Source organism: Hippocampus guttulatus, chromosome 9 (assembly GCF_054856545.1).
Source record: "Hippocampus guttulatus isolate MCC_2025c chromosome 9, RoL_Hgut_1.0, whole genome shotgun sequence".
NCBI classification, from domain to species: domain Eukaryota; kingdom Metazoa; phylum Chordata; class Actinopteri; order Syngnathiformes; family Syngnathidae; genus Hippocampus; species Hippocampus guttulatus.
Genome location: NC_141269.1, coordinates 10,202,157 through 10,225,151, shown reverse-complemented (window position 1 = coordinate 10,225,151; position 22,995 = coordinate 10,202,157). Strand labels below are relative to the sequence as shown.

General features: G+C 41.9%; 4 protein-coding genes across 7 annotated transcripts in view; 2 read left to right on the top strand and 2 right to left on the bottom strand.

Annotated features, from left to right (window-relative positions):
• Positions 1-77: 77 nt before the first annotated feature.
• Positions 78-5,292, bottom strand: lias (lipoic acid synthetase). Its single transcript, XM_086120134.1, has 11 exons — positions 5,154-5,292; positions 4,732-4,910; positions 4,205-4,298; positions 3,995-4,075; positions 3,417-3,573; positions 2,582-2,639; positions 2,346-2,474; positions 1,359-1,504; positions 1,213-1,283; positions 1,028-1,139; positions 78-609 (listed from the first exon to the last, which is right to left on the bottom strand). Exons 1-11 carry the CDS (start codon positions 5,235-5,237, stop codon positions 548-550), a joined length of 1,173 nt encoding a protein of 390 aa, XP_085976260.1. The 5' UTR covers positions 5,238-5,292; the 3' UTR covers positions 78-547.
• Positions 5,293-5,557: 265 nt separating this feature from the next.
• Positions 5,558-8,662, top strand: rpl9 (ribosomal protein L9). Its single transcript, XM_086120147.1, has 8 exons — positions 5,558-5,618; positions 6,146-6,192; positions 6,260-6,375; positions 6,751-6,846; positions 7,089-7,221; positions 8,028-8,108; positions 8,343-8,469; positions 8,553-8,662. The coding sequence occupies exons 2-7, from the start codon at positions 6,147-6,149 to the stop codon at positions 8,447-8,449; spliced, it is 579 nt and encodes a 192-aa protein (XP_085976273.1). The 5' UTR covers positions 5,558-5,618; position 6,146; the 3' UTR covers positions 8,450-8,469; positions 8,553-8,662.
• Positions 8,663-10,006: 1,344 nt separating this feature from the next.
• On the top strand, positions 10,007-22,091 carry rfc1 (replication factor C (activator 1) 1). Of its 4 annotated transcripts, none has more exons than XM_086120135.1 (23): positions 10,011-10,370; positions 10,747-10,860; positions 10,941-11,013; positions 11,293-11,409; positions 12,477-12,772; positions 12,882-12,953; positions 13,805-13,882; positions 13,968-14,294; positions 14,892-14,999; positions 15,070-15,249; positions 15,430-15,534; positions 15,643-16,063; positions 16,191-16,306; positions 16,401-16,515; positions 16,739-16,827; positions 16,913-17,050; positions 17,921-18,016; positions 18,099-18,352; positions 18,462-18,579; positions 19,178-19,323; positions 19,404-19,617; positions 19,875-20,060; positions 20,112-22,091. In XM_086120135.1, the coding sequence occupies exons 1-23, from the start codon at positions 10,368-10,370 to the stop codon at positions 20,298-20,300; spliced, it is 3,555 nt and encodes a 1,184-aa protein (XP_085976261.1). In that variant the 5' UTR covers positions 10,011-10,367; the 3' UTR covers positions 20,301-22,091. The 4 variants fall into 4 exon arrangements, with proteins under 4 accessions (XP_085976264.1, XP_085976261.1, XP_085976263.1 ...); XM_086120137.1 differs by having other exon boundaries at positions 10,012-10,370; positions 20,138-22,091; XM_086120136.1 differs by having other exon boundaries at positions 10,016-10,370; positions 20,135-22,091.
• Positions 21,153-22,995, bottom strand: part of klhl5 (kelch-like family member 5) — a 25,319-nt gene continuing 23,476 nt past the window's right edge. The window contains exon 13 of the mRNA XM_086120139.1: positions 21,153-22,686. Coding sequence (XP_085976265.1) covers positions 22,630-22,686 — 57 coding nt within the window. The 3' untranslated portion in view covers positions 21,153-22,629. The remainder of the gene's footprint in view (positions 22,687-22,995) is intronic.

The following is a 22,995-nucleotide window of genomic DNA, read 5'->3' as shown; positions in this document are numbered from 1 at the left end:
TGAATTTATGGTACAATGGTATTATTATAAACGTAGACATCTGAAATAGGTGGCCCTTGTGTAAAAGTGATAACAAATTTGAGTGCAAACATTGATTTACTCAGGTCAAGTAAATAATTATTGGTATCCCAAAGCAATGTCATTAAATAACCCCACATACAGCAGGTGTAGCAAGCCTTGAAGTGCCTCTTACAAAGAAAAGGTCCAGGGGCCCCTGAAGAGTGGAGACAGAATACAATAAGAGGCCCTGGAGTGGCAAAATAAGCAGCACAATTTTCTCATCGTGGACAGTCGACGCTCAGGTGGTTATCTGGATAGCCGCTGGCCTGTCCCTGCTCGCCTTCTCTTTAATCATCTCTCAAACGTCCATGATAGATGGTCCCAGTTTTTATGCAACCCCTCACCCCGCCCCTTGGCCTCGTTTACTTCACTCGAGTGTAAATATGCTTTCTATTCTGTATGGTGTGTTATACTGTGACTTGAAGTAATGCATCGTGGCACTGATATCAAGTTGTGTTTATAGACAGGGTTGCTGGTTTGTCACTATTCATTCCGCCGTAACAGCTGCTGCTTTTTTTTCCTTCAGCAAATTCTTCAGGAAGAACTCTCCTGTGGAGATTGAGGAAGGCAAAGTAGTTAAGGTCATCTCACCCTGGGGTGTCCAAACTTAAGTGCTTGGGCCCTATTAGATTTTTAAAAAGTAGGCCAGGTCCTTTGTACAAGGTATGTATGTGTAAAATAGTTTAATTTTAAAGTGCTATCAAATCAATTTGTTTGCAGCACTAATTTGTATTCTACTTGTTTACAGTAAGCCAACAAAATTAGGGGGTGGGGGAGAAAAATGACTGCTGAATTAATTCAGTCTAACTGAAAAGCTTATTGATTACACAAGTATATTTTTGCTACAAAAAATAGCTTAATATTCATCTGTGTTAATCATGAACTCATTGATTATTAATTTCCAGCAAAAATATGCCATCATAATTTGGCCTCCGTATAATGGAAGCATTCCCAAGCCAGTTCTCACCTGCTTTGTAGGAGGATCGAACCAGCGGCCCACTGGCAGTGTAGACAAAGCCCATGTCATTCCCAACTTTCTCCCAGTGTGCAAACTTCTCTGGTGTGATGTATTCATCCACCTAGGACCGCACACAAATTGATGTGGTTGCTATGAATTCAAATGTGATTTGAAATGTTGTGGAGCGCACCTACCTTTAAATGCCGTTTAGTGGGTTGCATGTATTGTCCCAGTGTCAGACAATCCACTGCAGCTTCACGCAGCTCTGCAACAGCACCAAAACTGCGTCACGACCTTCGATCACATCATACCAAATACTGCATATTCCCAGTGAATGTACCAGTCAGTGTGTTTTGAATTTGTTGGTCAGTCTCTCCCAATCCGAGCATGATGGATGTCTTTGTTAGTAAAGCAGGATTGGCCTTTTTGGCGTGCTTCAGAACGCTCAGAGATTGGTCAAAATTGGCTCGAGGATCTCGGACATGCCTAGAATTAGAGGGGGGGGGGGGACAATTATAAAAGGCAACTATGATGTCATTTAAAAAAAAATATTAAACTGAAAGGTCTTAAAATAAACTCAGAATTTGACCCCAAAATTAACAACCTTGATAGCTGCACAAAATTTACATAAATCTACTCCACTAGACCTCGTTCCAGAGAATTAAATGAGTTACTCCGAGTTTTGCATTTTCTTTGGGGTTTTTTTTTTGCCACACTCGTTCCTACATATAAACCATCAATGTGCGCAATGTCATGATAGATGCCATAAAATTGCAACATAACGACAAAGGAGTCATTTGTTTTTTCTTAGCCTTTGTTACAAAAGATTGAGCATCCTCAACATGAGATTTTTTTCTTTCCCCATTTTTTGTTGTTGTTGTTGTTGTACAACTTTGGTTTGTTAATTTTCAGTTTTGTTGCATTTTATTGTATTGTGTAAAATTAAGTACATTAATTGGGTCACAAACTCTCTTGGGACATGCCGCCCTGGATCCGTTTTGTTCTCTGCGGGATTGAGGTGCCCTGGAGGTCTCACTCCACAGGGTCCGCCTCTCTTACCTCCACTTAAGGAATAATCTGACTGTCATTGTCATATAGGCTGTCACTCTCCCAATCCGCTACGCATCTATTCTGGCACTAAAAGACGTAAAGCACAACCCCATGACTAAGCGGCTGTTAAAAAACAGGTTTTAAAAATGAAAAAGAATGAACTTATATGTTGTCAGACTAAAAAAATATCAGTCCTGAATATACAGTATACGTATGAGGCATGTCAAATTGAGCATTAGGTAGCAAGTGCACAATCAAGTTCATCTCATCGTGGTACCTTTGCAGCTCACGGACTGTCTCCACGTTGTGCGCGTATACATCCAGACCTGACGAGGCAATCTTCTCCACTGCTGCAAGGTCGCCCCGAAAATCAGGTGTCAGACATTCAACCAGGATCTGAGGGTTCCTGCATGAAGGTAATAGAATGGATGCTTTCATTTAGAACACGTTACGACACCGGTAGCTTGGTACGATCTAGCCCTGTGAAAAAGCAGAGATGCTGAGTTTGTTTACCTTTCCTTCAGGTGAGAAACAGTCTTGGCAAAATGTTCCGCCCCTCCATCCGCAATATCTACCCAAAATAAGGAGCAGATTTGAATACAGAAGAGACCACTGAAGTACTCTAATTCCAAGAGCTACATTTCCCTGTGGAAGTGCAGTTCTCGTGTCATTTGTTCTGAATGTGAATCTGAATCTTGCTCATGTTCCAACTGTGGGCTATGAAAACCTAAGACGATAAGGCATGAATATTTCCTGAGCTTTATTTAACCCATGTGGCTTATTTGCGCACATTCTTGTCAATTCTTTGTTTTGACCTTTTTAAAACCGAGTGCACCTGTATTGAACCATTCTGATCTATATTCGAAGCTGCTCTGCGTAGAGTCTCATGCTGAAAATTCAATGTATTGCCCATCCTACAGCTTTCAAGTTGAAGGTCGTTGACTTAGCCACGGAAAAGGCACGCAACCTGCACAAGCCTGAAATTCCAGACCTTTTTTTTTTTTTGCTTTCTCTCGTATTTATACATTAAATGTATGAACAACGTTTTTTTTTGTTTGTTTCTTTAGTAGGTGCTGCTTATGTCCCATTAAACTCAGACTGATTTGACAGTATGGAGAGTTGCTTTTAGTAACACAAGATAACACGCGAATTATTTCAACAAAGATCATCACATTGGCAAACAATTTTATTCCTGCTGAATTTAATACAAATAATGACTCAATGTTTGTATAGTCTCCAAAAATATGAAAATACTTTTAAATTTTTCGACCTGACATGCAGTCAACCAGCTTAGCCATTTGCTTCTTGGATCCTTTATAGTATTTAGGAATTGAGGAGCCCATCTTACCATCTCTGTCCACAGATGTGAGCACTACATAGTCGAGTCCCCATGCTGCGATGGCCTTTGCAGTGTTGTAGGGCTCTTCAGGGTCCAGAGGTGGTGGCAGGCGAGCAGTCTTGACAGAACAAAAGCGGCATCCGCGCGTGCATGTGTCGCCCATCAGCTAACCATTCGAATGAAATGACAAATTACTATGTAACAAATCAAAATGGTCCTCAAAATGCAAACAATTGATAATGGAAGTTGAAAGTAAAATGGCATCGTGCAACAACGAGTTTGATCCCACTTCACCGCAAGTTCAATGCAACCTGCAGAGGTCCAATATTTACGCACGTTAAATCGTAAATCCATGTGCACCCTGACAAAAGGTATTCAAAAGACAATTCAGTTCAGAGTGTGTGGTTTCTGTTGCTTTCACCAGCTTCTGATTGGCTAAGTATCAAACTGCTGGGGAAATATTTTTCATGTATAATACATCAAATATCGGTGGATGCAGATATTTTTAACTACTGAGCATGGAAGATGTATTATTTTTGAAAATAATAGCATGTACATAGGGCCTAAGTTACATGTTACAGACTGACCATAATGGTGGCTGTAGCTGTAGAGTACTCTCCTCCTCCCCAGCATTCGCCAATGTTAGGACACCTGGCTTCCTCACATACCTGATGAACACACCGATTCACTCTTTGAACTTGTGCAGATATGTGACAGCTTAATGTAAGCGGGAAAAAAGTGCTGTTCTTGCTCAACAAGTTTCCAAGTTAACTGCGGTTACACTTTGTGTAGCTTACAGTGTGAAGATTGAGGTCTCTCAAAGAGTTCTTCAGCCTGTTGTAGTTCTTCCCAATTGGGATTTCTGTCTTCAGCCAAGGAGGCAGCCGAAGCCTGCAAAATATTGACTTTTATAGCGCTGAGACAAGAATTCTCAATCGTGTGTGTTCTATAACTATATCTAACAAGACCACAATCTTTCAGTGGATTAAACTTGAGAAAACAAAATGAGTGAGAACAGACAACTACCGGTATGTCTTAGGAAGAGTGAGCATTGATATTTTCTTCAGCACAAACAATGCAGTAGAAAGCAGTACCACATATGCATTTCATTCTTGAAGACTTGCACATTTAAGACAATGGAAGGCAAAATTATCTTGATCCCGCCACATCTTGGTCACCACCTGAACTATGCACACAATAACCAGACATTCCAAGAGCTTCTTCCCTCTCATTCAGCAGTTGGCGAATAATTCCATCATGGCTTTTTGACTGTTTTTGCCAATTTTCCGCACCCCTGTGTGACAGCACACGCGCGCGCGCACACCTCTCGCCCTTTTGTCTCTTCAAGTTGCCTCTGTACTCTGCCCAGTTGTCTTTCTCGGATAGTTGCCCTGAAATGAAGTCCTGCAGCGTGGGGCCTTCATTATCGCTCAGGAGCACTTTGCTCCTGTCAGCCGTATTCGGAGAGGACTTGGCCGCAGATGATATGCCGCTTGTGTAGCTCTGTAGGAGACAAAGGGAATGAATGGATCGGATGATAACAATTTATACTCGATCCTCACGCGATGCACACCGCCTAGAAGATGTACGCAACCAAAGACTTCTTTGTAAACTTTGCCCTTGCTACTCGCACCGTTATGAAAACAGCAGCTCAGGAACTACGCTTACACCAATGAAACGATCGAAAGCGAATAAAAGATCTTTCCAAACCGAAGTAATTTCACAGTGTTGGAGTGAAATACTGACGTGCGAGATACTTGTCGCTCCAAGCCATGAGCGATGAGCTGAGAGACGGCCGACCACAAAGCAACTTTGCTTGAGCAACGCCATAACATTGGATACCAAGTTCCTGGCCCACCTCGGTATCGAACAACGTACATCGACGAGCGATTGTTCCGGTCTAGTGTTGCGTTCAAGTGACGGCGACAGCGGAGGAGCAGAAAAACTTAAAAATGTGTAGTGCATTTCTCTCCTTTAGACAAACCTACATAGATATTCAGGCCAAAGTTTTACTTTCTTCCTCTCTTTATCAACTAGTTCAAGTATTTGAGCACAATGAAAATTTGGAACAAGACATTTCTTGTTTTGTCAGCTGTTTTGGCCATTTTGCGAGAAAGTGTGCTCAATTGTTAATGTCTGGTGACGTCACAGACCCACGCTACAACAGCGCCGTGACGTATTTCCTCCCCCTTTTCTTCTACTAACAGCGAGGTGAGGTTGCCTGAAAATGTCAGTCATCGGACATAATCCAAGTCCATCAGTCAAAATTTCACATTAGGTTGACTTCTAACCTGCGGGGTGTACGTTACTAATAAGGCTTTTTAGTCGGAAGGCATTATTTTTGTGTCGTGGCCATGTCTGAGGGGAATATATGGGCTTGTTTGATACGTGATCGAAGTTGGTCGTTTTAGGCCGACAGTGCCGAGTCACGCAGTGTCCTACCCGCTTTGACTTCAACCATAGCCACTATCGATATGTAACAAATGCTGTGGAATGCTTACCAATAAAAATGCTTGAATTAGAACTGTTAAGTAGGGAGTCTCATTTGCCTTATGCTAATGCTGTCTTATCCGCTGTGGCTCCAGCTCTCCCCGCAGTTTTCATCTCTAAATGAGTCCGAAATCCGTGCCAGTGTTATCAAATGTGGTCGCGTTTGGCTTCTTTCCGAATGTTAATTTAAAAGTATGAAATCTCACGTCAAATCCTGACTAACTGATCGCGTCTCATGTCCCTTCCAGAATGAAGACCATTCTCAGCAGCCAGACAGTCGACATTCCTCACAATGGTAAGAAAACGCTGTTTGCTAGGGGCATCCCTTGGTGGCTAATGCTCACTTTGTTGTCTTGTTGCAGTCGAGGTGAAGCTGAAGGGACGGACAGTGACTGTCAATGGTCCCCGTGGCAAACTCGTCAGGGAGTTCAACCACATCAACCTGGAGCTACGTCTGCTGGGCAGGAAAAGTAAGAAGGTATGGAAGACCAAGCAAAGCCTGTCACAGAAGTTTAGGGAACGTTGGCTTTCAAATGTAATTTTAGAATGATCCTGAAATGCGGTATAACTTTTAAAAGTGAACTTAATTTGGCCTTCTGTGCAAGAGGCTCTGTTTCGGTCTTGTGCCCCCTGTAAAGTTTTATAATTTTTAAGAATGCAAATGTATGCCTGTTTATTGCTAATCATGTTTTGGAATGTTAATCCGCGAATACCAAGCAAATGGGATTGAGACCTGTAATAGCGGCCTGTATTGAACTGTGCTAAGAACTTAGACGTTCCTCCACAAATGGGCAGCAAATGACTTTGGAACATCAAGCTGCTCGTTTTGATTTGCTGAAGAACTGTATTTCAGCTGCGAGTAGAAAAATGGTGGGGGAACCGAAAGGAGCTGGCAACAGTGCGCACCATCTGCAGTCACGTCCAGAACATGATCAAGGGAGTCACTTTGGTAAGATTGTCACTCAGCTTCAACAATTTCCAGGACTGACTTCAAATTATACCTTTGCACTTAACGATGCTGACGTTTCACCACCACCTCTATCCAAGTCTGTTATAGTAAGAATTCGGACCCAAGCAGTCAAGCAATTTGTCCTATTTTGTGTTAGCCTAACCCCATCTGTCATCAGCAATGTGTCATTTCATTGCTCCTTTCACCATGCCTCACGTTTCTATCATCTTGTCTCACTGTAGGGGTTCCGTTACAAAATGCGTTCGGTGTATGCCCATTTCCCCATCAACGTTGTCATGCAAGAGAATGGGACGATGGTGGAGATCAGAAATTTCCTTGGTGAGAAGTACATCCGCCGTGTCAGAATGAGGACAGGTGAGTGCATGGTCATTGTTGCCTTCATTTGTTGACTGAACGTTCACTGGACCTTTGCATTCTATCTTCGTGCACTTTTCTCTGCAGATAATAAAATGGGCCGTTGACAGTGGACCACTAACTGAGACTTTGTAGCATTCTAATTAACATTTTGATAGTTGGCAACAGTTTGAAGCGCCATCAACAGTACCTAAGCATTTTGTGAAACTCCCTAGTTCCCTTTGCATTGTTCCTGGTTTATTGACACCCAAAGTGGGCCTGCTTTTCAGACAGAACTTGCTGGAGTGCTTTGTGGATTCGCATGATTAGATACATAGTGACATCTTCTGCGTTCAACACAAATTGCCATGATCATTGAGCTTTTGAATGAGGAAGCAAATTTGCCTTCAATACCCATCCCACATTGCTCTCTTACACATCGTAAACAAGCTGTGGAAAGGTGGGCTTAGATCGTCTGCATGAAAAGAGCTGTATTTAAATAAAGCTGTATTCTTGGAGTGCTTCACTGCTTACAGTATCTTGGATATTCCATTGCAGCTGATCAACTTAATGCAATATCGGGTGTAATTTGAAAAAAATATATACTGATGCACTCACTAAAATTATGGAGGGATGATTTTTCTTTTTAGGGTCTTAAATTGGCAACTTCAAATTAGGAGTGTGCCCTGGCTCCGGTCTGCGCTAATTTTGAGTTTACCGTTTTTGTATGAAGAAGCCTAATTGATTAAAGTACATTGAACGTGTTCAAGGCTGCACTTTGACTCAACATTCTCCCTGAAGTAAAACGTTTGTTTTGCTTCTCTCAGGTGTGATGTGCACAGTCTCAGCAGCCCAGAAGGATGAGCTGGTGCTGGAGGGCAACGATATTGAGCTGGTGTCAAATTCAGGTACAGTATGTTGTAACAGTCCATGTCAATACATTAGAATTTAGATATACTAAATCACTGCGACTACCAACAAGTGCTGGAGATTTCCAGAAAATTATTTTGTAGAGCGAGCTGCAATTAGTTTTATGTGAAGGTGCTGACCTGTTTTCTAAATCTGTGGCCCTCGTCTGCCTTTAAAGTCAATGCAATGATTTCCCTTATGATATTTTTCACACCAACTTCTTCCTTTTCCAGCTGCTCTCATCCAGCAGGCCACCACAGTCAAAAATAAGGATATCAGAAAGTTCTTGGATGGCATTTACGTGTCTGAGAAGGGAACAGTTGTGGACGCAGATAAGTAAAATCTGAATCCACACCCAAGGTCAGAAAAAAGATTTTCTATGATTTTAACGGACTGCAACATGCAGTTTTTGGTTTGTAAATTTTTTTCTGAAATTTCAACAGTTGACCTGATGAACCAACATGTCACCCCGATTAAGACACCAGAAACCTACTTATGTCATCCATCAAGCATATTCTGTTTTGACCAATAAAGTTGGAATATTGTTTCATCACCTTTGTTTTGTTTTTCATATATGCATCTTAACCACATGCAGGCTTGTCTGTTCGCTTTTAGTCCAGAACCAAATAAAACAAAAGGGGAGTTTAACAAAGAAATTATGCTTGCTGTATATAAAAATATTTGTTAAACTTGTCACTGTGACCACTTCTTGGTGTCTTGGGAGACACATTTATACACACATCCTTTTGTATTTCGTGTTCTGTTTACTAAATACGATCCGGGTATAGTTTCGTTTTTTAATACAGGCCAAAATTGATTTCGAAAAATTAAGTTGTACTGTATGCCAGAAAAGCTTTTGACATGTAGTTAACCATCCTGAAAAAAAACTTTGAAGGATGACGCACAAATAGAGAATAGAGGTTTTCTTTACCACTTTGCAATGAACTCGATCAGCCTTGTGTCAAAGAGAAACCACAATCTAAAATCAAGAGGAATCCAATTGAATCCCTCGAGCTGGATATATTGCTTCTTTTCCACAAAGTAGCACACATTTTGTGAGAATTGTTTGAAAGCCTGTGACGACCCTGATTATTCCCCTTCCCAACTAGCCATCATGCACGATACTAAACTGAATTTGCTGAGAATTGTTAAACCTACTCTTCCCAGTCTGCTTCCTATCCAGTTGAAAATCTGTTTTGAAACATGTCAGGTAATAATTGACTCATTGGATGCTACTTAAAACACCAGGCAAAGTTTCCTCACCCATCATTGATAACTGGCATTCAAAGTTACCCATCAAATCAAAACATCAAGGTCATCTTTATAGTCAAATATGCTTTATGTATAACATGGAGCACAGATGAAATTTCTTTCCTCTCAATCCTCAGTGCAGACATACTGTTCATTAAATACACACAGCTAAAGATAGCAGTACTAAATTTGAAATCCTTAAAGGAGTTTGAATGGGCGGCCAATCCATGGCCGTGATGTCGGTGGAGAAATGACAGGCGTTTTTTAAAAGTATCAAGACATTCTATTATTTTTCATTGTCCTGTCAATAGGATTTAACATTTTTCATTATTGACTACATACTGTATGTTTGGAAATTTCATTGTTTATTGTATAGCACTTATGAATTGTGACAAAATATGATTTTTTAATAACTACATAAATTGTGACGTATAAAATGTATTCATATAAAAAACGTGATGTCTTCCTAATCGTAGCAATGCATTTTACAATTACTAATTAGGCACGTAGTCTAAAACATACTGCCGGCAATGCAAATGTGTATTAAACATACCGCATATGTTGTGATGTTTTGTGGAAAATATCCCCTACATATGATGAACTTTATTTTGGAAATGTCCCAATTGTATTGCATTGAAATTGTATTGTAACTGTGGAAAGGTATGAATGACTTCGTCCACCCGTCAGTCTACAAATTTGGGTGCGCTGGCCTATATCTAGGGTGCGTTTAGGAATGGAGTGACGGGCGTCTAAATAACCCAATGACACATTTGAACAACTAGTCGCGTGTCTGAACGGTCGTCGTGAAGCATTGCGCGCTTGGAAAATATTTCAAACGCACTCCTAGTCTTCTCGGTTTGTACCATTTGTGTTTATGTATATTTGTCTATGGGCGCTTTATCAACGTCATCTTCGGGCGACAACTGAGTCCTGCTTCGCGCCAAGTAGCTGCGCGTTTTCCTCTCTCTGACAACAAACCTGAAACATTGTGGGGAGACGTGTTCACAATGGTAACGTTCTATTTTTGGCTGTCGCGTTTTCTGAAACCACAGACTGTCACAAAATGTTGACTTTAATGGGAACAAAGTGTCTTTCATCTTGCTAAATCCGCTTCAAATTGTTGCAACATTGGAGCCGTTAGCTTAACTGATCTATTGTCCCGTAAACATTTAATGACGTTGAATTATTGTACCTCAGTAAAATAAGACGTTTTGTATCCGGAGCATTTGGAAACATTTTGTGTGAGGCTCCACGCGAAACTGATTCAGTAAACAATTTAGCGCTGAGTGAATTATGTGGATTTCATTGCATCTCTGTCTATTTGTCGCCTTGTCAATAAGATCACGTTAGATAGTACCCTGCTCATATTAGTTTGGTTGCTCTCAGGACATTCGGAGATTCTTTGCGCCATCAGCACAGAAAGCGACTCCTAATGGAAACGCGAGCACGAAGAGGAATCCTCTTTCTTCAGAGGAAGATTCGAAAAAGAAAGAGACCAAGGCAAGAAAATGACATGTATAGTTTAATCCTTGGAATGCGCTACATTATTGTCTCATGTATTCTTTTTCTTAATGCTTCAGATTAAAAAACAAGAAACAGACGTGAAACGTATGCATGACAAAAAACGGAAAAAACATGCAGTCATAGAATCAGGTAATTATATTTCTGAAATTTGCCTATGATTGGTCTTTGTAAAGATAACTTGTAATAAGTCCCGCCTACGGTTAACTTGGTTTTGCAAAAGATTGCAATAACACTTTGAAGATGATCACACACTTGATAAACCATTTGCTGCTACTTTTTAAAAACAGTTAAATAAGACATCCAATGATTTTACATGACATGGAAATTATTCGAGTATTAAGTAATACTCAGACACCAACACTAGTGAGCATTTTATTTGACTACCATGCTTGTTTTTGGTCTATTCAGACTCTGACTCAGAGGATCAAGACAGAAAATCCAAGAAATCGCCTAAGAAGAAGCAGAAGATCGGCAATGCTGCACAGTCTCTCAAGAAAGAGCCTGTTCACTGTGTCTTGGAAACAGGTAAAATGGTTGTCCACGTTATGAAAATATATCCTCGCTGAACCTTGCACTTCTGTAAAAATGGATATATTTTTAATCAGACTGCTACACTCATTGATCAAGAAGTAGAGTGAAAAGAATGTTTGTGTCATTTTTAAAAAATGAGACCAAGATACAGTATATTATTTCAAAACTGTTGTAAAAGGCAAAAGTTTGTTTGTTTCTAGCAGAAGCCTGAAGGCTTTGTGCCAACAACAGTTCTAGCTAAAGAAAAATAGCCCAAAGCATCATGTTGCACCATGTTTCACTGTAGGCATGGTGTTCTTTGCTAAAAGGTTGACTACTATTGGTAGTTTCATATGTAGGGTTAATTAGAAGCACTCTAAATGGTGGCAGGTGAGTTCTGACAAGCCGTCTTCGGGCAGTATTACACCACAAACTCATTCCCAGCAAATCGAAGGCCACACATAGACACCTCTTACAATACATTGTACATTTTCATCAATAAAACATAATTAATTCATATCCTATATTGTAGCACTGCTTCGTTAATCACTGAAGGTTAGCTCTACATTACTTTTCCCCCCTCAGTTTTCTAAGCAGTATATGATCGTGTTTGTTTCACATGAAATAAATCCACTCAACGTTTGCTGTCCAACTCCTCACTGCTGTTTTCTCCACTCCCTGCGAGGCATGTGATGTCACTGATGTCAGCAGATCTGATTGTTCTCTTCTTCTCTTCAATCACTATATTTTTTCTTGGTTATTTTTAAAACAGCTTTTGCTCCTGAGTGTTATGTGTTGCATACAGAAACTCCACCTTCAGCCGCAGCTTTACAAAGAGTACAGCCAACCAAATTTGCTGTGCAGGCATGTTTATTTTTATTTTTTCAAGTTGACGATGCACTTCAAGTTCGCTTAGCGTGGAGGTGGTTTGAAGAAATGATGCTTGCCATAGTTTTAAATTGTAATGTACATACTGGAACGCATTTAAAAGGATGGTTCTGCTTTTAAGGTGTGTAATGGTGTTTAGTTGAACAACGACAGAAAAAAAAAAAAGTTTTGAAAAATACTTCTTTTGATTGTAGACTCAGACAGTGACAACTTTGAGTCCTTGAAGAAAAAGTCCTCCATAAGCAAGCAAAATGGCACCTCCCAAAAGAGCAGGTCAAGTCCAGGTCTGAAAGAGGCTGCAGAGTCTTCAATCAAGTCATCCTCTGTTCACTCGAAAAATAGAGCTAAATGTCCCACCACACCAGTCACACCAAAGACTGCACCACCCCCTCAGGCCAAACAAACCCCCACCTCTGCGTTGGACTACTTCGGCAACGAAAGCATCCAGCGCTCGGGCAAGAAGCTGGTCGCCAGCACTAAACGAAAGACTGTGAGTAGTTGAGACATTTTATTCAGTCTCATTTAAACGGTGTGTTGTGTGATGTTTACTGTCGCTATCAAGGCTAACTAAACTTACTAACAACTCGTCTCATCCTCAGCCAATCCAGGATACCGATGATCTGAACGATGAGCAAATAGCTCGACAGCTGCAAATGGTTGAGGATGATGAGGTAAACTGTGAACAAAACCATCTGTGAAGTAAAAGGGGTCCTTGGTTTGTGACGGAGTTCTATTTTTGTTGTTATGCAGCTGAATTTGGACAGAAATAGATTTGATGATTTATGGAATGCATTGTAAAATCAGAATTACACCAAATATTTGGATATAAGGTGATACAGCAGGCGAGAGGCAAGCTGCAAGCACATTTGCCTCGGAATTATGAGATTTGTAGTCCAGGTTCCAGACTCCCGGTGTGGAGTTTTCATGTTCTCCCTGTGCTTGCATAGGTTTTTTTCAGGTGCTTCACCTTTTCTTCCACATTCCAAAAACATGCATACTAGCTTCATTGAAGACACCAAAGTGTCTTTTTTGTGTGTATGTGAGGGATCAGTACAGGTGCGACCTGCCCCTTGCCCAAAGTCGGCTTTTATTCTCCGTCAACAGCTACAGGGGCCATGGTACTCAGCTTTTACTTTACAATTGTGGTGTGTTGTTTGTAGCTCAATAAAATAATAGAAGCAGCGCTCGAAAACAGTCACCAATAAAAACGCCAGGGTTTACAGTTTTTGTTGCAGCTTGAGGGTAGGTGTGAGCGGCTCAGTCATCAACTGTAATTAGTTGCGCATTGTTCAGTTCTGTCCAGTTCTTCCGCGCTGCTCAGTGTGGAGCTGCTTTTACGCTGCTGCAGAAATTAAAAATGATTGGGCACCGTTCTTAACCTCAACATGTATGTCAGTACCGTTGTGAACTATGAGGACCCCTGTCATTGGCTAAACTATTGCTTTGTTGTTGTCAGTTGTCATTGGTGAACAAGATGAATAAAAATAAATGTGTTTTTTTTCCTCAATTGGGAATTACTTAGCTGGAGAAGCAGATTCATGAAGATGAAGACTTTGCCAGAACACTTGCCATGCTGGATGCAGAGCCACAGGCAAAGAAGGTAGTGACAATTTGAAGCAGTAATAATGACAGTTTCATGCCAGCATTTTTATCAAATCCAATTTTTGTTTTGTGTTCTCATCCAGGTTCGTAAAAGCTCGGATGAAAAAAATGTGGAGGCATTCCACAGAAAGAGGAATTCACTCAGCCCTTCAAAGAACAACAGAGAGGACAGCATGTCAGAGGACATGATCGGTCCTTCACCCAAGAAAAACCCTGCTCCACTCAAACCCAGTTCCAAACTAGGGATGTTGAAGAAAAGAGACGAGGAAAAAGATAACGCGACAAAGAGCAAAGCACAGACAAAAATGAAAATCTCTCCCAAAAAGGGGCCATTTACCCTGTCAGGGAGTGAAAAGGTGCCGGCATCCAAAAGAGGGCCCGTACTTGAAACTTCTCCCACTGAACCAGCGGTAAGCTCCAATTCATTATGTACAATATATAACTCAATGTACTTTACATAGTGTAATTAAATGTACATTTAAAAGCAGTTACGGTGTTAATGAGGTTTAAAACAAAGCAAAGAAATGAAAAAATGGGGCACTAAAGTTACTAAATGCGCGTGCATTGCCAGAACAAGATTTTTGAAAACATAATTTTGAAAATACTTTGAAAGACTTTTGTCAAAGATATGGGAAAAGAGCATAATTTTTAACCTGAATTTAAAAGCATATACACTTTAGCGGTATGTTGTGAATTTATTCATTCATACTATTCACTTTGATAAAAGATACCAGCAAATTGGGGGACTTTTCTGTTGTAGTTATTGAACTCATCGGCAGTTGGAGTCTTGTGTCTTGGATTTAAAAAAACAGCAACAGAATTTAGCTCCGCTTGCTTGCTTGTTTTGTCATTGACAACATGGATGCCCCACTGAACTCAACAGAGGGTGGGCTCGCTCAGTAAACTAGCAGTGGTGCTGCAAGTGTGTGAAAATGTTTTATGACGAATGAGATCGGTAGCACGGTCACTTGTGGACCGTTTTATTTCTGTTCTCCCAATTCTGTTAGAGCACCAGACCTGACGAGGCAGAGAAGAAGAAACTCAACACTTCCGCTTACAGGAATTACCTGAACAGAGATGGACCAAGAGCACTGGGCTCCAGAGAAATCCCCACGGTATTGCATTCAGGTCATCAACAGACGTCATGTGTTGCTTATCAATCGCCAACTGTCGTGGGTCTTCCAGGGTGCAGATAACTGTTTGGAGGGTTGCGTGTTTGTCTTGACGGGCGTTCTGGAGTCAATGGAAAGAGATGAGACCAAATCCCTCATCGAGCGCTACGGTGGAAAAGTGACGGGCAACGTCAGCAAGAAGACCACCTACCTGGTGCAGGGTCGGGACAGCGGCGTCTCCAAGCTCGAGAAGGTAGCCAACACCTCATCTTTCTGACGTCATGTTCATTTCAAGTGAGCATTGAACTCTTTTAAATGTATATTTCAACATAAGCTGAAATATTTGTCCAATTGAGGCCAGATTTGCTGTAAAATTATTCCAGCTGAAGGAATAATTGTATTTTTTTTAATATATAATTCTGGTTCCTCTAAGGCGGAGAGTTTCGGAACCAAAATCCTTAATGAGGATGACCTGTTTGAGCTAGTTAGGACCAAACCAGGGAAGAAGTCCAAGTATGAGATTGCTGCAGAGGCCGAGGTCAGCAGACAGTGCTTTCTTAATTGTTTTTTGTGATTGAACAGGCTGGTTTCAACGAACTTCAGATATCTTTTGTCAATTCTTGTTTGTATTTATTTCATCACTTAGAGCAAAGCTTCAAAGACCAGGACTCCACCGGGCTCAGCCCCAAAGACCACTCCTAAAGCTTCAAAGATCTCTCCCTCCAAAGGCAACTCCAAGTCCCCTCACTCTCCGAGTCCCTCAAAGACTGCGCAGACAACCGGCCGCAGTGCCAAAACCATGGATGGCGGAACCCCGCCCGGAAGAGGCTCAGCTCAAACTGCTCGCAGGGAATTGGGACTTTCTTCTCAGAACTTCACCTCTTCAGCCTCAAAATTGAAATCAGTAACTGAGGACGGTGCCACTCTGCTGTGGGTGGACAAATACCGCCCGTGTTCTCTGAAGGCTGTGATAGGCCAGCAGGGGGAACAGAGCTGCGCCAACAAGCTTCTCCGCTGGCTGCAAAACTGGTACACGCACCATAGCAGCGCTGCCTCCAAACCACCAGGTAACATGCAGCCTTAGCTATCTTTTTGCACTTAATATTAATACTTAGATAAATCAAACTACTGTAGACTCATCCGCTTATTTTTTCCTGAAAAGTGGGCATGAGACTCTTATTTTCTGGTGTATAGTTGCCAGATTTGGAAAGTTTGCTGCAGGAAAAGATGACGGATCAGGTTACAAAGCTGCTCTGCTCTCCGGACCGCCGGGTGTGGGGAAGACCACTACCGCGGCCCTAGTCTGCGAGGTGAGTTAGAAAAGGTGGTAGCGTTGCGTTCAGCCTTGTTGTGACTGAGACCGAATATACTGTACATTTTCTTCTCTTGCGGATTGGCCGATAGGAGTTGGGCTTCAGCTATGTGGAAATGAATGCAAGTTGCACACGCAGCAAAAACAACCTGAAGGACGTGGTCGCAGAGTCCCTCAACAACACCAGCATCGAAAGCTTTTACAAAGGTAAAGTCGCTTCTGTGGCCGCGGGAACTTAAAATCACTGGGAAAAGAAAAAAGCATTTGTATTGATTTTACAAAAAGCAAAATTCTGTCGATATTATACATGATACACTGGACTGAAGTCTCATGTGATTAGTTATACATGCAGTGTTGAATCACTGATGTGAAGCTAGTTGGGCTCAGTTCACTGCAGCCCTATGACGCTTCATGGCTGTGTGATTGGTAGGCACGTCCCACAAAGTCAGCACCAAACACGTCTTGATCATGGATGAGGTTGATGGCATGGCGGGCAATGAGGATCGGGGTGGTATGCAGGTAGACAAACACGCATTGCTTCTTGGTTCCCGACCTTTTCCGGCCCATCTCCTTGATACTGACAAGCATTTGTGTCATCCGGCAGGAATTGATCAGCCTCATCAAAAATTCCAAGATTCCCATCATCTGCATGTGCAACGATCGGAACCATCAGAAGATCAGATCACTGGCCAATTACTGCTTTGATCTGCGCTTCCAGAGGCCGCGAATGGAGCAGATCAAGGTATGGGCACATCTTGCGGGCTTCCGAGGCGGTATCCAAAGTACAACGGGGGCGTGGTTGCGACAGCTTTTGGAGAATAGTGGGAAGAAGTTCAGTACCGGAGACTCTCCTCTCCCACCCATCTATGTTGAAAACACTTGTCGCAGTCCAAGTATTTTGTCACACCAGACTACAATTAACTGACTCAAGGCTGAGTTGGCATAGTGATGATGTTTTAAGTGGCTTATAAATTTGTTGCGCTGAATCTCGTTGAATACTTTGTCATTATAATTCGTCCATCCAATTGCAGAGTACGGCTTCATTGAATTTTCATCTTTGTTTTATGATTTTGTTTCCATAGGAGCTTGTTGTTTTGATTCATCATAATTTCAACCCGATAATTATTGGGTCCGAATTTATGGTGCATCCCAAGAACCAACCATTTAAATGTATTTTTGTCCAACTATCTATGTCGGTGACAAAGTGACCAATTAGATGCTTGGCCACCCGATTGCTGAAAGTACAACCTTGTTAACCTGTGTATCTCCCTGTTGCAAACATACAACAGAATCATAAAGGGGCTCCGATATCACCCAGCATGAGTTAAAAAAACAAATGGTGCCGCTTTTGTTTGGCGGTGTGCCTTGAGATTTTAAAGGACAGGTGAAAAATGTGCCTTGGCTCAATAAAGGTTAGGAAAAACTGGTTTAAGATACCACGGGTCATTTCAGTGTTTTTGTAACCTTTTCAAAAACATTCAAAAATGTACTTCATTTGAAATTCTTTAGATGGATGCATTTAGTTTTTATTTATTTCAGTATTACCTAAGACGTAACATTTTTTACCGATTGTGCCTCAATACATGCCCACCGCCGCCCCTCCTTTTTTCAGGGTGCTATGATGTCCATCGCTTTCAAGGAAGGAATCAAGATCCCGCCTCCGGCACTTAATGAAGTTATCTTGGCGTCCAATCAAGACATCAGACAGGTTTAAAAGAAAAACAATTCCGACAGGTAATCAGGTTTGGGAGCGTTAGCAGCTAAAGGTGTGCTGGCTGGATTTCCCTCAGGTGATCCATAACCTCAGCATGTGGTCAGCTAAAGACAAGGTGATGACCTACGACCAGTGCAAGTCTGACGCCGCCAGCGCCCGCAAGGACCTGAAGATGGGGCCCTTTGACGTCTGCCGAAAGGTGTTTGCGGCTGGCGAGGAGACGTCCCACATGAGTCTCATTGACAAGTCGGATCTCTTCTTCCACGACTACTCGCTAGCACCCCTCTTTGTCCAGGAGAATTATCTACACGTGCGGCCTGCCGCTGCTGGGTGAGGGAGGGAGGCCCACACGCGCTGTCCTCTTGCTCACTTCAACACAGTTAACGCTCACACGTTAGTTGCACTTGACAAAACTGCACTTTTTAAACTTATTTTTTAGGGGCAATGCAAAGTCTCACCTTGTGCTGCTCAGCAAGACGGCTGACTCCATCGGTGATGGAGACCTGGTGGACCGACGAATCCGCTCTGGGCAGAACTGGTCTCTGCTACCCACGCAGGTACTACACACACACTTTTCATAAGTAATATGGAAGTTGAGGCTCAGGTTTTTCTTTGCAAAGACAAAATAAATGTCCTCTAAATTTGACATACAGTGAGGAGTGTTGTGAACAAACCTGCTACTTTTGAATTCTTGAAAACAAAATTAGGCTTTAAGTTTAATAGAAATCACACATTTGTCTCTGCTCTCAACATTGTGCGCATTTTCACTGGTGAACAGGGGAAATTCATGCTGTACTCCAAAGTATTTCATATGCCCAGTTTTTTAGCCATAACCCCCCCTCCAAAATGAACAAATAAAATGAAATGGTGAAAAACAGCTTCATGCAAAATGTCCACAATTCAACCCAGCATAGTGTAGTTCTCAGGCTTTGCACATCCAGATAATCAGCTGAAGGGCTTGTACATTAGGTCCAACTGTCCGTTACGTCAAAGTGTTTTATGACTTTTTGTGTGAGTTTGTTTTAACTGTCTTTCCTTTTGAATGTCAGATTTTTACTCCATGCACAGCAATTTGAATGCAGCAATGATTGTTTTTAAAATACTCTCTAAATAAAATTCTGTTGATTTGATGCTGATGATGTTGTTTGTTTGTAGGCTATCTATGCCAGTGTAATCCCAGGTGAGCTCATGAGAGGTTACATGAGTCATTTCCCATCTTTCCCAAGCTGGCTTGGCAAAAACTCGTCGGCAGGCAAACATTCCCGCATCGTCCAGGAGCTGGCCTCACACATGGCTTTGAAGTGAGAGCGCCATGCCAGTAACCACCACGGGGCTTTTTTGTTTCCCCTCCGGGGTGCTAAAGATGTCATGTGTGGCACAGAACGATGAGCAGCAGACAAGCGGTGAACCTGGACTACCTCTACTTCCTGCGGCAGGCCCTACTCAGCCCACTCCAGAAGCTGGCAGCGGAGGGCGCCAGTGAGGCTGTGCGGCTACTGGACGATTACCAGCTCATCAGGGAGGACATGGACAACATGATGGAGATCGGTTCGTGGGGCGGACAACCTGACCCCTACTCCAAACTGGACTCAAAGGTCAGCAATGGGTAGCAGAGGCTGTGCTGTGGTGGGGGTGGGGTTGGCGGGTGCTGGGTTTGCTGTCATATATTTGAATGATGATGTGCACTGGTTGCGAACGGCTGCTTATCATGCTATGAAAATATCTTCCGTCTATCTGTCGACGGCGGGGCTGCGGACGGGGTTATGGAAAACGTCAAGTGCTTGCCAGCGCGCTCACGCATCACGTGAAAATTTGCCATTCAGAAAACTAAATTTGCTTTCCTTCCTTCCAGGTGAAAGCGGCATTCACGAGGACGTACAACAAGGAGGTCCATCTGACACCGTACTCCCTGCAAGCCATCAAGAAGGGGCGGCGCGGCGGCGCCGAAGAGTCTGAACTGGAAGTGCAGGACACCGAGAAGGACACCCCAGTGTCTGAGGATGAAGGCGGGAGCCTCAGTGTGGATGCCATGATCAAAGTAATGTCTATCAAACTGTTGACCGGCTTAATTGACCCCATCCAATCTTAGATCTGCTTGTTTTCCTCCCACAGCAGAAGAAGACCAAAGCCGTCACCAAGGAGTCTAAGAAGGAAAAGGCTGAGGATTCTGGGAAGGGGAAGGGAAAGGCCAAGGCCAAGGCTAAAAAGTGACCAAAAACAAAGCAGTATGAAGCTTTCTCCTGACCATGACCACTTCCTGCCCTTTTTCCATTTTTAAAAACCTCCCGAGCCTGATCGTATCAATTCACCTCATCATGTCTCTGAGTGTGTGTGGGGGGGGGTAGGGTGGTGGGGGTTCCCCAAATCATGCAACTGCTTCTTAAGAGTATAACAATGCTGCAGTAATGCTTTTGGCTGCTCGCTTTACCCTGATCTTTTTCTTGTAAATTCCCTTTTTGTAAAATAGCCAGATATGCCTCTTGTGTTTTTTTTGTTCTTGAAAATCTGTATTTTCAGATCCAAATATACTGAATGATTATGTTGCTAACAATGTTGTTGTATCCACTTCAAATTCAAGGCGGGGCAAAAAAAAAACATCTTTCCAACAGGAATGAATTTGCCCACAAGATGTTCAGCTCATTATCATTAGCAATCATTCACACATATGGGTTTGAGATTTTCACAGCATGTGGTATCGCAGCTTTTAAGCCTCGCTGGCCAGTTTTTCAGTTGTGTCCTCATTACACATTTCAGATGCATAATTTGTGACTCTGAGGTCACTAGCCCAAATCTCAAAGATGTTTAAGCTTCTCCAGCCATAAATCACTCAAAGGGTTCACTCACCGCTTGGCTGCTGTTTGCCGAGTCAGCCATTGCTCTTGTTGCCCACAGTTAATCATGACACTCCATCTTTACTTCAGGCTAACAGCAGTCCACAATGTTAATGCAAAAAAAAAGTCCAGTGCAACCGCGGATGCTGCCAACCACCTCTTAAATTAAGAACATCATCACGTTTTGCTTGGCTGTGTTTTATGGCTACATGTTTCTGACAAATGTAACCCGCCTCGATCGTAAACATGATGGAGGCTATTGCTGTGTGTCGAGGTATTTTACAGGGGCAGACCAAAAGTGCCATCCTCTTAACTTTTATTGTATAAAAGCCATCAGAGCATGAGAAGGTATACATGTATATATATCATTGATCATGTCAAATATGAGGTGCCTTATATGGTATAAAATTAAGCAAAAAAAAAAGGAGATAGCCGTCGTAGGTTGTCACACCTGTCATGGTACAAAAATAAACAGATTATTGTGCAATAATGAACCTTTATGTACATATTTAGCACATGTCATGTGCTCAAAAGCTTATTTTCACTCGAGTCAGCATTTAATGAAGTTGCAATATTCAAAGAAACGTAATTCAAGAAAATTGTAATTAAAAAGTAATATGAGGGGAAAATTCTATTTTCTGTAGACATTTCTGGTGTGACTTGGGAAAATACAGGGACCATACAGTTTACGTACAACTTGATTACAGTTGGATTTTCAGTGTGGTCTTTGTTTGCTACTGTCTGTATTCACATTGCCAGTGTCCTCTAAAAATTTGAATATGAAAGCGATTTATTTCAGTAATACTATTCAAAAAGTGAAACTTGTGTAATGTAAACATTCAGCCCACACAGGCTGATACATTTCAAGCATTGCTGAAATTAACTTATTCACAATATTCAAATGTTTTGACGAGCACCTGTACATTCGTTCTATTTGGTACCAAACCGAACCTTCCGACATTACGTCTATTTGGAAACTGGGGTAGATTTTTGGGGGAATGAGAGCAATCCTTTCTTCACAGTACAGACAGCTGAATTTTGCATGTTCCACTGAAAATAAGTAACTGAGGCTGTGCTGCATGAGAAAAGTTACAGATTATTAGAGTGCATCCTTCCCCAAATTTAGATTTATTAGGTAATCACTTAAAATCCTGAATGCTATTGTATTATTGATCACTGATATTTTGGCAAAAACTGTTTTGATCCATGTTTAATAGAATAAAAAAATCAGATTTTGATTGCTTCATTTGTCACAAGTGTTATGGTAAGACATGATGCATTTTAATACTTTCGGGTCACAATTCCAAAATGGGCATTGATATGAAACAGTTAATCTTGACAATTGATTTTTCAATCACCATACAGAAACTTTTGTCTTTCAGAAGTGAGCTGATACAATGCGGAAGAAAGACAGCAGCAGAGAGAGGAGTTGTTTTACTGTATGTCGGTCATTGAGAGAGGTAAGCTCTTTGCCAATGAACACATTAAAAACAAATCAAGAGTAACTTTCTGAACAGTCCTTCACCTTTCCATCAGCAAAACAGTGTAAGTGCGCGTCTTCTCCAAAATAAGGAGTTGGGGTCTGTGGAGGAGTGACTGTCCCACCCACACAAGGCCAGCAGAATGCTTTGGATCATGGCTGTCACCGGTGGCAGAGATTGGGATGTCAGCGCTCAGAAAATGAGGCTGGGGAATTATTGTTCACATTGTGAAGTCCCCTGGCACTTCTCAGTCGGGCTTTGCTCCTGGCAGCTTGCTGGGCCTTCTGGTATGTTCTCACATTTTGACCACCACCACACTGGCTCCGGCCCGGCCCAGACACAGCGGTGCCACCTGGTAAATGCAAGAACCACATCATCAGCATTATCAGAGCTGCACGCAACATGCACTCCCTCATTGTCATTCTCAACAGTGCTTATCCAAATATTCATGGGTATGAAAGAACAATCGATAATATTTTCCATGTACACAAAAGACCCATTTCTCTCAAATAAAACAAACAAGTGTTTGCAAAAATTGACAAGGGGAGTGTATTCAATTAAATATAGGTTGAACGTGATTTGAACATCATTGTATTCAGTTTTTATTGGTGTTTAACACAACTTCCCAGTTTATTTGGAAATGGGTTTCAATCTGGTTGCC

Coding starts and splice junctions, on each gene's coding strand:
- lias (XM_086120134.1), bottom strand. CDS start 5,237: ATGGCGTTGCTCAAGCAAAGTTGCTTTGTGGTCGGCCGTCTCTCAGCT. Junction 2,640..3,416: donor CACATCTGTGGACAGAGATG/GTAAGATGGGCT, acceptor TATTTTGGGTAG/ATATTGCGGATGGAGGGGCG. Junction 1,505..2,345: donor ACAGTCCGTGAGCTGCAAAG/GTACCACGATGA, acceptor CTCTAATTCTAG/GCATGTCCGAGATCCTCGAG.
- rfc1 (XM_086120135.1), top strand. Junction 12,773..12,881: donor CCAGCACTAAACGAAAGACT/GTGAGTAGTTGA, acceptor TCTCATCCTCAG/CCAATCCAGGATACCGATGA. Junction 15,535..15,642: donor AGATTGCTGCAGAGGCCGAG/GTCAGCAGACAG, acceptor TTCATCACTTAG/AGCAAAGCTTCAAAGACCAG.
- rpl9 (XM_086120147.1), top strand. CDS start 6,147: ATGAAGACCATTCTCAGCAGCCAGACAGTCGACATTCCTCACAATG. Junction 6,193..6,259: donor AGTCGACATTCCTCACAATG/GTAAGAAAACGC, acceptor GTCTTGTTGCAG/TCGAGGTGAAGCTGAAGGGA. Junction 8,109..8,342: donor TGAGCTGGTGTCAAATTCAG/GTACAGTATGTT, acceptor TTCCTTTTCCAG/CTGCTCTCATCCAGCAGGCC.